Raw genomic sequence first — 13210 nt, 5'->3', positions numbered from 1 at the left:
CTTTCCAGCTGAGCCCTGGATTGAATTGAATATATGACATTTCACTAGAACTCATAATTATTCCTTTGCACATAAGTTACAAATGTCTGTACCACATGAGTTCTATCAAGGACTAATAATTGTTTAGTGAGTCACATTTCAGTTATTACCAGTGTTCTTCTTGGAGTTTGGCAGAAAATGTTCAGCAGCTTTGACACATGCTTTTACTTTGATGTATAGGATGTTTGGCTTTCTTTCCAAGCTGGACACTTACATTTAAAAGTGTCGGCATCAGACATTTCCCGCCGCCATTATCTCTTTAAAAAAGCAGTTTGTCACCAAAGCGCAATGAATCCTGGGATGTGTTGGCCCGAGAAGGACCCACCTGTTGGAGGACACATCTATCAGCCGCAGTTGGAAGGTCTTATAAAATGGGACAGCGTAGTTGTTCCGCTGTGATGCAATCCGTCTTCAAATGCCGCTCCAGAAAGAACCGGCCCCTGAATTGAGACACACATTATGGCTATATTCTTTGACTATATTTTATATTCTATATTCTTCCATTTCGAGTCTTCACAGAGTCCTGAAACCCCCCCCCCACAGTACTACCATCACGCCTCCTTTCGCAGTTAGCCCATATGGAGCCAGCATCAGTGAAACAGATCAGATGAGGAGTTAGTTGAGCAGTTAAAGAGCAACACTTTGGTTCAGTCTGGCCAAGCTGTGCCTCACACAAGCCCTGAACCCCTTTAATTTATTAAACAAGCCCCATTCGCAAGGCCAGACGACAAGGGGAGCGTTATAAATATTAAAAGAGGAGTTTGCTCTGCCACGCTCACATATTAAATCACACAGAGAAGAATGTATGTGCCCTTATTAAAAGATAATGTGTTCCGCAGCCATAAAAATATATCCCTCTCCTCCTTGTCTCGCTCGAGCTGAAATTTCAACCTTTTCCTTTAAATCACTCTATATTTTTTCTTTTCTTTTCTCGGTGTGTCTTTATGAACCCTCGCTGTTTTTTAGTTTTTTTTCGTTCTATAGTGTAGCAGCGGATTAGAAGAGAATACACAAGAACACTATACATTAGCCATGTTTAGCACTTGAAGGCCAAGGCACTCGAGCTAAGTGTATTTACACTTTGTACTTTATATAATGACGACAGGTCACCGGCTTCTGTTGCTTCACAAACATCGAGTTAAATGAAAATCAATTGAATAATCAGCCCATTTTAGCTTGAAAGATATATGATATTTATAATAAATAAACACATACATACATAGGAAAGTACAAATCAGGATAGAGTGATTAACAATCGCTGGCATTTCAACCTTTAGATAATTAAACATAGTTTAAAAAAGGAGCTTTTCTTCACCAGCAGCAGCAAAATCACAGTTGTCTGACACAGATCACTATACAGGAGCTTGTTTGCTTTATTTAAACTTAACTTACATTTTCTTCTCTCTTCTTCTCTTCTTGCACAGGTGACCTGTTGTTCTCGTCCAAGACTTTTCATTGTACCGTTCAGCCTGTGTTAACTTGACAAATATATAGAGCTTTACCTTGCAAGCAGGGATATTAGGGTACGTCTGGATTTGTTTGTAAATCATCAGGATTATGCAAAAGTCGAGTCATAACCCAATGACGATCCCATCAAATGTTGCTGGATCAGGGCTTTACATTGCAAGTTAAGGCATTTTATTTATATTTTTCTCAAATTCCTGGAGAATAATTCATGGATCTTGATGAAAGAAAATGGCATTTTTTGGGAACTGATATTAATGAGTGTGTGAAATATGGTGCAGCTCCAAATAAAAATTTGGATCTAATGAATTTACATTTGGTTTCATAAGGGAACAGTTGGGCTTTGACGGAGGTATGTGCTCAACTGAGTGCCACTCTAGTTGAAGCTCGATTTATGAGGTTGTCAATAGTTGAGTATAGTGTTTTGGGATTTGGGGGATTTTTAGAAATCACCTTTGAGAAATGAGCTTGTCTTATATTTCAAATTGCTTTGTTAAAGTTAGTGATGTGTTCTTTAAAAGTTTGTCTTTAGGTTAATGAGAGCCCCTGTTCTCCATGGGGGTTTCCGTTCATATTTAATCTCATTTAGTTTCGCTGGTGCCATAGTGCTAATGGTAAGTCATCATCTTATTAATAAAATTGTTAACTAGATAATCACAGGACGGAGGAAGGAACCATGTTATTAATACGATTTATCAAACTTCAGATAACCCGCTCAGTAACAAAGCTACATGATGATAACAATGCAGAGGAAAAATGCAGCAGTTTAATTACAGAGGATCAATCCTTAGACCGTGAGTAATAATTATATCCAACGTGTGGCCCCGGTTGTGAGGCGGCCTCTTAACGTGTTGGATAAAATCAATGGAGCTCAGCAATTTCAGCAACTTATCAGCTTTAGAGTCGGGCCATGTCATCCACGTGTAGATTAAAAGACTAGAATGTTGCCATAATTGGTTCTGACCAGAGACAACATTACATTAAACCCATCTGTAGCCAACCAATAGGAATGTTTCTATACAGTTCAGAGCCTCAGCAAATATAGAAGCAGTCAGGCCACAATTATACCATTCAACCAAACCCTAATAACTACATCATGGAGGTGATGTCATAATTAGAACAGTAGGTTTGTTGCTTTTTAACCAGGTTTCAGTTTTAAATTACTTTATGTTCAGAAATTAGTTCATTAATAACAAATGTGTTACAGTGATCACACAAGTGCCACACAAGTCCATTTTCCTTATCCAGTGTGTCTCATTGAAGTTGAACATATCATGGTATCAGGATCAAATTATTCCTACTTATACCACACGTTGGTTTAACAGATAAGTCACAGTAGCGATAAATTGGCAATGCAGAGTCATGGTGAGAGAAAAAGAAATAAATCATTAAAATACACCACAGTAAGTTTTTCAAACCACCGCTGCAGCATAATCAGCTTCCCTGCCATTGATCTTCATGCTCAGTATGTGGTTAACAATTTCCACTTTGATAGTAAATCATATATATATATATATATATATTCTACTTTTGCTGGAGCTGCGGGGATATTACAAAGCAGTAGCATATATCGTACGATGTTATTTTAACAACATTAAATCCTCTTCACGTCGCGATAACCATCAATACGTAAAGTCGTCTGTAACCCTCGCCCATCCATTCAGACCAAATGAAATGATTGGCTGTCCGAGAGAAAGATGCTGCTGAAGCAGAGACGATGGTCAGAAGTTAGTGAGCGAGTCACAAGATAGCCGGCTTCTAGCAGTTGTCATGCAGTGAGCGATCATGTTTTAGGGGACGTGGCGGGCCGATGGGCGAGTGTGGGATCGGTTGCAAAATTTCAAATTGTAGCCTGTTCTTGCTTCTCCAGGATTACCAACCCCAGCTTTAAGGTCCCTGTCGTGATTCATACTAACTGAGCGGCTCTCTTCCATGAAGGGACAAGCTGCAATCCCTTCAGAGCGAGCTTTCTATTCTACTCAGAAGACTGGTTTTCAGTGTCGTTTTCCTTCAAGGTCAAAAGTGATGCGGTAGCGTTGAATCGAACATGTCCTAGAGGTGTCCAGGGGGCTGGCGTACATCCCAACCACTTGGACATGACACCAGCATATTGCATGTGCGATGTGTAGCATCCTGTAGAAGTGTGTGTGGCGAGGAGCTGTTTGTGCCAGCACTGGGTTGTAACAACTAAACTGAAGCACAGACAGACAGTGGGTGTGTATGTTGACATCCTGACAGGTAGAGGTGAAGAGACACAGCCATGTGTGAATCTAAACGCCCTGAGTCCTCGCCGTGCTGGGCAGCGCTGGGGGGAACGTTCCTCTACTCTCCGCTCCACTGACCAAGCAGTACCGCAGCACAGTGAACCCACGCCACGCATGTCTGCACGTATGAGTGCGCGAGTATGAGTGTGTATTTGTCCACATGGAGGCAGCGAAGCGTGGCAGCCTGGTCGCTCGGACCCCGGGAGTTATGGGGCGAGAGCGAGCCAGCTGTTCAATTCGGCCACATGGGCGGACTTGGAAAAGAAAAGGAGAATACTGAAGAGGGAAAGAGGCGATGTACGACGTGGGCTGTGTCTAAACCAGCCTTCTCTCGCTGCATACCCCACTCTGACATGTTAACCACCATGAGCCCCACACACAGACACCAAAACACATAGTGACACTGGTGCTCAGAGGTGGATAATGAGACGAGTGCTAATTTCTCAGGTGTCACGGACCGATATGAATAATACACGTTATCCCGTCACCCATCTCCCCCACTGCTGCCACTGTCAACTTTTTTTTTAGATCCTTGCACAGTGCACTGTCAGTGTCACACCCTCACTCTTACCTTGAATAGCCTGTAAGTCAGACTTCGTGAAAAAAAATGGAAGTGAATAATAAAATGTAATAAGCTTTTGCTGAAGTAAAGGGAAACCTTTGATGAGTTTTTATTTCCATGAGGCGTGAACGAGCTAATAACGCTGTCTTCGCTCTCACATGACTTTTACAATCATTTCTGCCGCTCTCCCGACGGCGAGGGACCAGTACCAACTCTCTAACACCTAATTCATTTCCCCAACAACAATCCCTCTCGCCAGGAAAACAGAAGAAGATTGATCTTTCCGTTTTTATTTTCCGTTTGATGATTTATTTACTGTGTACTACTCCTCCGCTGCTGCCCTCGTTTGCATGTTGGGGACTCCGCGCGGGTGGTCCTGAATTATTCACCTCTTTATTCCAACTCCTGTCTTTTATTCTCTCTTCCTTTCATTTTGCAGGGCGAATGCACGCCTGCCCGTAGCCGCGCTCTGTGTCAATGTGTTGTCCGTCTCTCTGCCTCACTCTCTCTCCCCATTATTATTCTCAGAGTGCGAGGCAGTTCAGCTCCGGCGGCATGATGTGAATGGCGAGAGGGGAATGACAGCAGCTCAAAACAATCATTAGATCAGGAACAAGCTGGGAATAATCTTCTGCTTCCTCCTTGCTCTGTTTTGTATTACCTGCCTCTCGCTGCTCCTCTGCCCTCACTCCCTCACCTCGCCAGCCGATGCCGTCATCCTCTCTCTTTGTTTCTCTCTGTGTGTCTCTCCTTAGATCCCAACGCTCTGGGGCAGCACGGCACTGACCATGCCTTGATCGGAGGGGTGGTGGCCGTCGTGGTCTTCGTCACCTTGTGTTTAATCATTGTTCTGGGAAGATACCTGGCCAGGCATAAAGGTAAATCCTCAGTGGAGCAGACCTGAGTCTCTCGAGGCTCAAGAAACCAGCGGAGCACATCCTACTTGTCCCATTAGACACCAGAGACCCTCACCATTCCCAATGCACAAATGTCTGACATACACCCAGTGGAGAAGAAGGCTTGAGTCCTGCACATATAAGAAGCACTGATGGACAGTTCAGGGCACGTCGTTATATAGGACATAGTTTTTTCGGTTTTTCGTATTTTTAAACAATGTGGAAATATGTGGAATGGAAATAATTCAATGAAAAATGTGATGAATTACTATATGAGTTTATGAATTCTTAGTTGCAGCCTTCATACTGACTCAATGGATCAACTGTGATATTAAAAGGTGATTTATAAGGTCACAAAGTCCCTGTATCATATTCTTAACTCACATGCACAGTGATACAATGGAATTTGTGACATAGGACTTAATTGGCTTAAACATTTAGCATCTCTGCGAAAGAGAGAGAAGAGTCAAAAAAAAGCTTTGGCTTCAAAGTTAATTGTCAGTTTTCAGCCCTCGTGCTTTTTACTCGGAGAGCTGCATCACGTTATTTGGAGGTGAAACTCTGAGTTACACACACACACACACCTTCTCTCTGCTTTATTAACACACTCGTCACTATCCGAGCTCCTCATTCTCTATATGAATAATGCAGCATTACTGATGTTGTCTTCAGATGTGTTTTTCGCCTCAGGCAGCAAACACCACGCAGGGCTGCTCGGTATTTGTTTTCCTTGATACAGATTTGTTTTTTTTCCGTTTCCTCAGGAACATACTTGACAAACGAAGCCAAAGGAGCGGACGATGCGCCCGACGCCGACACCGCCATCATCAACGCTGAGGGCAACCATGCACACGCAGAAGAAAAGAAAGAATACTTCATTTAGACTGCAGGGGGAGCTATGCAGCTCTCTCCTTCTCCCTCTTTTCCTCTTTCGGTCTCTGTATCTCTTTTTCTCTCTTTCTCTCTCGGCCCCTTTTCTTCTTCTCCACCTCTGACCACTGCCCCGTCGCGACCACCAGGAACCCGCAGGCAGTCCACGGATAGAGAAGTTTCCCGAGTGTTATTGCCTTTTTTGTTAAGCCCATTTCTTTCACTTACACCTCGTCCTTTATTTCTTCCTCTTGTATTCCGTTTCTTTTGACAGCCAGTTTTCACAGGCAGCTCCACCGTCGCTGCCGAAGTTTTGCCCTTTGTCACATGTTTCCTCATCTTTTGACATGAGTTCCTGGAAATCTGTGTATCTGCCATGACTGCTTCTTGCGTGTCCCCTCGTACGTCCTTCCCTCCCAGGCAGACATCCAAACACACACGAAATCCCCTTTGTTCACACACACACACACACACACACACACACACACACACACACACACACACACACACACACACGTCCACAGACACATATCATGTCTCACATCAACACGGTGCCTAAAAATACAGACGCCATTGAACTTCTGTCAATGCCTTCATGTATCGTCTGTCGGTAGCAATGTAAATGCTTCTTCGATGGTTCACCGGACCATCATTTCATTGCTTAACTCACAGCTTTGTATTATGCATTGCGTCTTTTTATTTGAATGAAGATCTGTGCTGTTTTTACGCCTTATACATGTCTATCACACTGAATATGGTACTTTTAGACGCTCCACCTCCCCCGCCGACCCCATCCCCTCTAAATAGACTTTGTAATTAAACAGTTGACCCTTGTAAGATACGAAGAAGGTTTTGTGTGACACTGTAGTGAGGTTTGTCAGATGCGTGTGTAATATGATTTTCATTCTTAGGGGTAGGGTTAATAAAAAAGGTATTGTTGGTATTGTTTAGAGCAGAGAATACACACCAAAAATATATGAAGGATACTAGACGAAGCATTCCATCAAATCAACTCAATCAACTATATATAAAAAAAAAAATACATTTGCTGAACCTGCTGTCGCTATGTACTTTTGTCTGTATATTCCTGCACTGTCCCAGGCTGCAGTTTAGCGAAAACATCTTCAGTGTCCTCTTGACAGCTTAACAGTAGTTTGTTGTTCACATCAAGGGTTCAGGTGTATCAATCTCCTCTCTAAAAGCTGTACAAATTGTTTCAGAGTGAGTTTAGCTTTTCCACTTTTCAAGACTTTTTGTTTTTGTTAATGTGACCATTTTTTTTCAAGCCCGAAGGACCCCATGAAATGTGAAGTGAACCATCAGCAGATAATACAGGCTGAAGAGCACAATCACAGTATGCGCAGGAGGGTTGAATGCGTTGAATTAAAGCTAGGGTTGGTAATCCTAGAGAAGCTACTGCAACTGATCCTCCCATCGGCCCTCACTTAACAGCTGTACACATGCACCCGCTCGAAGGACATTCTCACACGCAACAGATTCCAAGTGACAGGTACACAGACTAAAGAGTGAAAGGTAGATTCTCGTGTGAGAGAAAGGCCTCACATTGCATGGCACAGCGGTCTGCGTGGATGGTAGAAATGTTGTGGACCATAGCGCGAGCATGAGGCACGAGTGAGCATGCATCAAATAGGGCTGCCACAGTCTAGATATTTAATGGGAAACAATGCGTCTAAGCTACACCCCCAATACATGGACATGCACTGCCTGACAACTGCTAGAAGCCAATGTTTCCATCGCTCGCTAACTTTTAGCATCTCTGCCTCAGTGGCGTATGTCTCTCAGGCTAAAGACTCCGGTCATCCTGTCTGATGCTAATTTCCATTTCATGGGGTCTTCAAGCTAAAAGTTAAAAAAAAGGAAAGAAAACATAGTGTTGCTGGGTCACAGATGTGCAGGGGCCTCCTTTCCAAAACTAGAAACTGACGACAAAACATAGAAGCACAAAAATGTCTGAAAGAGTAACAGTGTTACTATTACTCGATCATCTTTGAGCTGGTTCCTCTGATCAAATGGGTCGTGGAAAGATGACAAGGCTGTTTGATTTAGTTCTTTTAGTTCATACGGTGCATCTTTTTTTTTAAGTGTAAGCTAATTCATGTTTTGTTTTTTTTATTGAAAGAAAAATGTTTTTTTTATATTTTTGGTTGAAGTGGTTTTTAGCTCCCTGCTGTATATTGTGTCTGCTAAAAATGTGGTTGATTGTGAAAATTGCTGTTCTGGATTCTGGATTTCCGTATTCCTTCAAATTTGTATATTAGCCACCTTTAATCAGTTTGCTTTGTTTTTATTTTTGGTTCATTTTTCATTGCATAATCCTTATTAGAAATCTTTTTAAAGAAATGTATTTTTGTTTTGGCACAAGGCATGTATATAATGTGTGAGAACTAAAGTTTCGTAATACACATTAGCATGTTTTTGTTTGGTTCTTTATCATCATTCATTTATTGGAGCTGACGTCATCTATAGGTGAGAACCACAATGTGAGTGGTGGCTTCTTGTGTTCGTGGCACGCTCTCACAGGTGCTGCACATCTCAAAGGAGGGTTGTCTAGGAAATATGATTAACAACAACAACAACAAAAAGAAAATCTGTGAAATGTGGAAAGAAATGGTGTCCTGTGCAGTGGCCTTCTGTGCACAGAAATAGAAGAAAATGTGCATCTGTCTTTACTAAATACTTAAAATGCAAATTGGATACGGTGAAATATTAAAAATAAGGATGAAGGTGTGCACAAACAAAGATAAACAACCTAACAAGACATATCCGAGGAAGCCGTTTCTTTTTCCTTGTCCCAGTTCCGCGTCTTTCATCACTTTGCAGGAATTCGGCAGATTTACTCTCCTGTGCCACGAGTGATAAACACTTTGGCCTCTGAAATTAAAGACTTAAATGCGAGGCGCTAATCTTAAGGGAGCAAATTATTACCACGGGCGATAAAAAAAAGTGTTTCCAGCTGTCTCCAATTCAATGGCCAATTTACAACATTATGCAAATGAGGTCAGCGAGTAAGGTCTTGTTCCGTGTGTTTGAACCCGAGCGGCGCCGGAGCAAATCAAGAGTCCTGAGTCATTTGATCTGTCTTCTCAGTTTTTGCTTATTAACACTGATGCAGGATTTACCTTGCATATGAAAATGTGCACTTCAGTTAATTTACCATCAACAACTATGACGTCAACCTCGCCACAAAAGAGTTAGAGTTTTCTAGACTGGTTCTGGTCTGAAAACGTTTTTTATCACGTGTGTATAAATACATTTATCACAATGATGCGATGTCTTCTTTTTCTTTTATGTCTTAAATTCATGTTTTTTCCCCCGTTGCTTTACGTCGGAGTTTGGAGAGCAGCCGAATGGATTTGTTGATTGTGACGTCAGAGGAACAGGAAGTTTTATATTGAATGCTCACACATAACCAGGTCTGCAGTGATGAAATGAAACAGGTGCCACTTACTGACATTATGCACTCAGACTAATTTGATGGGTATTTTTTAGTGGTGAAATGTGTTTTTTTTGTTGTTTCTTTCTCAAATCCCTTTGTAAATATGTGTTTTCACATGACAGTGATGAGACCAAACCTGAATCTTTTTATTTTCAACTGCCTGGCACACACCATCCTGCAGTATATTTAACTATGATAGAACCTCCTGTAGTTCTGTCACATCTTGGGGTCAGTTATTCCTGTTTCCTCGCTGTCGTGCGTTCAAACTAAGCTTTAAACATGTTGCCTCATTGATTTCCTGTGTGCATCCGTTAGGACATCGCGGGCCTCTAATTTCTTCCCGGCGGCGAGACGGTGGCCGCACTGACGCAGTCACGCTGGCATTTCTATTGGGCACAAGTTCGCTCTTTAGACTCGTCTCCGGTTAATTTCCTGCTTCCAAATGAAGCCACTTTCTCGGGCTGAGTGTGGGAGTGACACAGCTGAGGTTTCGGCAGATTGAGTCGTGCACACTGGCAGTAATTTGTGCATGAAATTGGAAACTATTTTGTGAATTATTTTCATGTTGAAGCCACATACGGACCTGATCAAAGACCAAATGTCTGCTGAGTTTTTCCCTCTTTCAATGCTCACATTTCCAAACACAGACTTTAACACACACAACACATCTTGTTTGTTATGGGCTTGATTCATAGGTTGTGCTGTATTAATAGATATTCCTGTTTCGGCGGATTAAAAGCTGCCGTCGCCATACAGCAGCGGGAACCATGTGCATGCTCCAGGCAACAGACAACAATAATGAAAACACATTTTATTATAGTTCAAGCTGCTGCCAATATTGACTAAGTGCACTGATATCCTCACCTTATTAAATGATTTACTTTTATCTCCAGAACACTCAGATGTGAATGTGCAGCTCTGTTTATTTGTGCCTTGCGACTGCTCCTCCGGTTTGCTCCGTTCTTCTCCTCCCGCCTGTCGGACGTTTTTAGAGGCACTGGATGAGCTGGTGTGATAATTGAACCTTGTCCAAACCTGATGCGGCGATGTGTAATCATCCTGCAGGAGCACATCTGCTCCCAAAATATCGGAGTCAGTCCGGGACACACATTCGTGCGATCGGCCCCCGAGTTTGCACCAGCGCCTGCTCTTGTTCCCAGTTTGAGGAAATTAGAGGCCCCATACCAAGTCCACTCAGAGCCCCTGAGTGAAGAGGGATGCATTTGGACATATCGGCCATTGTTTCTGTTTAACTGTACTCGTTTTACATTTTATTTTAACTCATGCTTTTAATGGTTCTGTTCAGTGCTGATATCATGACATGGCTCATTCCTGTCCTGTCTCTGACCTGTCGTATGTCTCTGCTGTACAGTTTGGCTTTAGCACACTGCAATATCGACACTAGAATCAATCAGCCCCAATCTCCATATTGTCACGGTGATGACATGATTATCTGTTTTGTTTTGTTTTTTCCTTTTTTTGCATCTCAGGAATATTTTTCATTCAGAGATTTTGATTTGTATTGTTTTAGTTGGAGGGGCCTGTGGGCAGTTGTCTCTCTGCTCGTCCCTGTGACGCTGACACCACCGTGTATTTGTTGAGCTTAAGATCATCACGATGTTAATAAAGTTTATTCAGTGATTCTTCAGTAACTCTGTCATTGGGATATTTAAGACTCAAGAAGCTGTACATTTTTTTTTTTATATGACCACCGACTTGAAATACTGAGGTTTAGAAATATGCTGCAACTGATCACGAGTTTCGATAACGAGGAGTTGTGTTTGGACACGATGTCAGCTGATTTAACTTATGGTGTGTAAGCAGTTCAATGCTGTTGTCCTCTTGTTTCTTTTTTTTCTTGTAGCCACACACATCTTTATGTCCATGGGTTTTTAGATGGAAGGAGTTGTAATGCACTATCACTCACTGAATATAAAATATCCACAGTAAAAGTTCAGGATTAGAGCTATAGACACGTTAGTTCAGCTTCTGATGTACCTTTGGTGAAATAAGAGGGTTTTCATATCAAGCTGTACTAAGAGGGCTTGACTCGATATATAGCGCCATGACGGAGGTGTTTTTTCTCCCATTATCTATTATGGTTAATTTAGAGGTTCGTTCTCATGTATAAAATGGAACTTGTTGAATAAATAGTTGCCAAAACATCTGTGCGAGCCTCATTCTATTTTTGTTGTAAATCACCGTTTTTCTTCTTCTACCTCAGTGTTTCTGAGCCGATGCACAACAAACACTTCAGCTTTTGTCTGAATTCACAAAGATCCACGCACACACACGGAGAACACACTCATAAAAACAGAGGCGAACGGAGACATGTTCATGAATTTTTACTAACAAGAATAATTCATGTTGTTTATAAGCTCTGCAGTCCGTGGTGGTGCTGGTGCTGTTATGATGCCGTCCAATTTGTCCAGTCTTTCAGCCTCTGTTTTTCTGTATTAGTCGGTGGTTCACGCGAGGCTGACACAGCAGCTCTAGCTGCGATACACAATATAAGAAGTTAAAAGTCTCAGTCAATCAAGATTGAGTGACAAGAGAAAAAGAGTAACGAGGGAAAACGCAGTAAAGTGGATGTTGCCTCGGGCACCTGCAGACGGCGGAGCTTGAAAAACACTTTACTCAACACTAAACTTGGAGGAGATGATTTCTGGAAGTTTGTGTCCAGGGTCACTTCATGAACGAACCCTCACTTATTATTTGAGATCCACTCAAACCGATTCCAAAGACAACGTCTGGGAAAACGTGAGCCTGAATTGTTCTATAACTAATTTAGTTTCTGCTTGACTTTTTCACAGCTTTAGATTTTTAAATCCCCAAAAACTGAGAGACTTGAGAATGCATTGCAATACAGTACAATACTAATATCAACTGTATTTGTATTTGTCTGTAAAATCCGTCCTTGTGGTCAGATTTAGTGGCTCTAGATATGGTCAAGTAATAAATGTAAGATGCAATAGTTCTATAATTCTGAAATGGCCAAAACGGAGAGACTCGAGCATGCATGTGTTATTTTGAGTAATAGCATCTACAGTTTGTGTTCACTATTCACAAGCTGTGAGCTCTTGTGGTCAGATTTAAGGTATTGGCTCTGGATGTGACCATGCCGGTGGTGGTGAAGTGAAAATCCTTTAAATCTCGACTGTGCCACTTCCATCATTTCTGCTCCAGCCGCATCAGAATGATGCATGAATGTAAAAAAAAAATAGAAAATAAAAAAAGATGGAGCACATGAAGAGGGCTATGAGAATGTGAGAAGGGAGAGACTGAGAGGAGGTGTGGATGCGGCTGAGCCTGATCGACAGCAGAGAGAGGTATTCACCCTTTTCAGTGAGTCAGAAGATGATGACTGAGGGGGGAATTAGGTAATGGCAATAAGACGTCATGTTCGACTGAAGAAAGCAGCTGCAATCAGCCCACCTGTCATGGATAAACACAGCCTGGAGACGCCGGAGTTCCTGCAGCTGAGGCGTGATTCTTCTGATGAAAAGTGAGGGGTCAGGGAAAAAACTCAATTACCACCGCATCAATCAGAGCCGTCGTGTGAACAGGGACGGGGAGGTCAAGGAAGATCGGACAGAAATTGTTAATAATGCCATTTCTTTTTTTATTGCTTCCTTATACTGTCAAGCACACGTTGCAG

The 13210-nt window shown here is 42.2% G+C and overlaps 1 protein-coding gene across 3 annotated transcripts in view; it reads left to right on the top strand.

The window, feature by feature from the left end:
- Positions 1-8523, top strand: part of cadm2a (cell adhesion molecule 2a) — a 202923-nt gene extending 194400 nt beyond the window's left edge. For all 3 annotated transcript variants that reach the window (XM_035179269.2, XM_035179270.2, XM_035179268.2), the window contains 2 exons: positions 5085-5207; positions 5990-8523. In XM_035179269.2, the coding sequence (XP_035035160.1) occupies positions 5085-5207; positions 5990-6108 (242 nt within the window). In that variant the 3' untranslated portion in view covers positions 6109-8523. The remainder of the gene's footprint in view (positions 1-5084; positions 5208-5989) is intronic.
- The last annotated feature ends 4687 nt before the right edge of the window (positions 8524-13210 follow it).

This window comes from Hippoglossus stenolepis, chromosome 15 (assembly GCF_022539355.2).
Source record: "Hippoglossus stenolepis isolate QCI-W04-F060 chromosome 15, HSTE1.2, whole genome shotgun sequence".
Classification (NCBI taxonomy): Eukaryota; Metazoa; Chordata; class Actinopteri; order Pleuronectiformes; family Pleuronectidae; genus Hippoglossus; species Hippoglossus stenolepis.
This window is presented reverse-complemented; position numbering and strand designations above follow the sequence as displayed.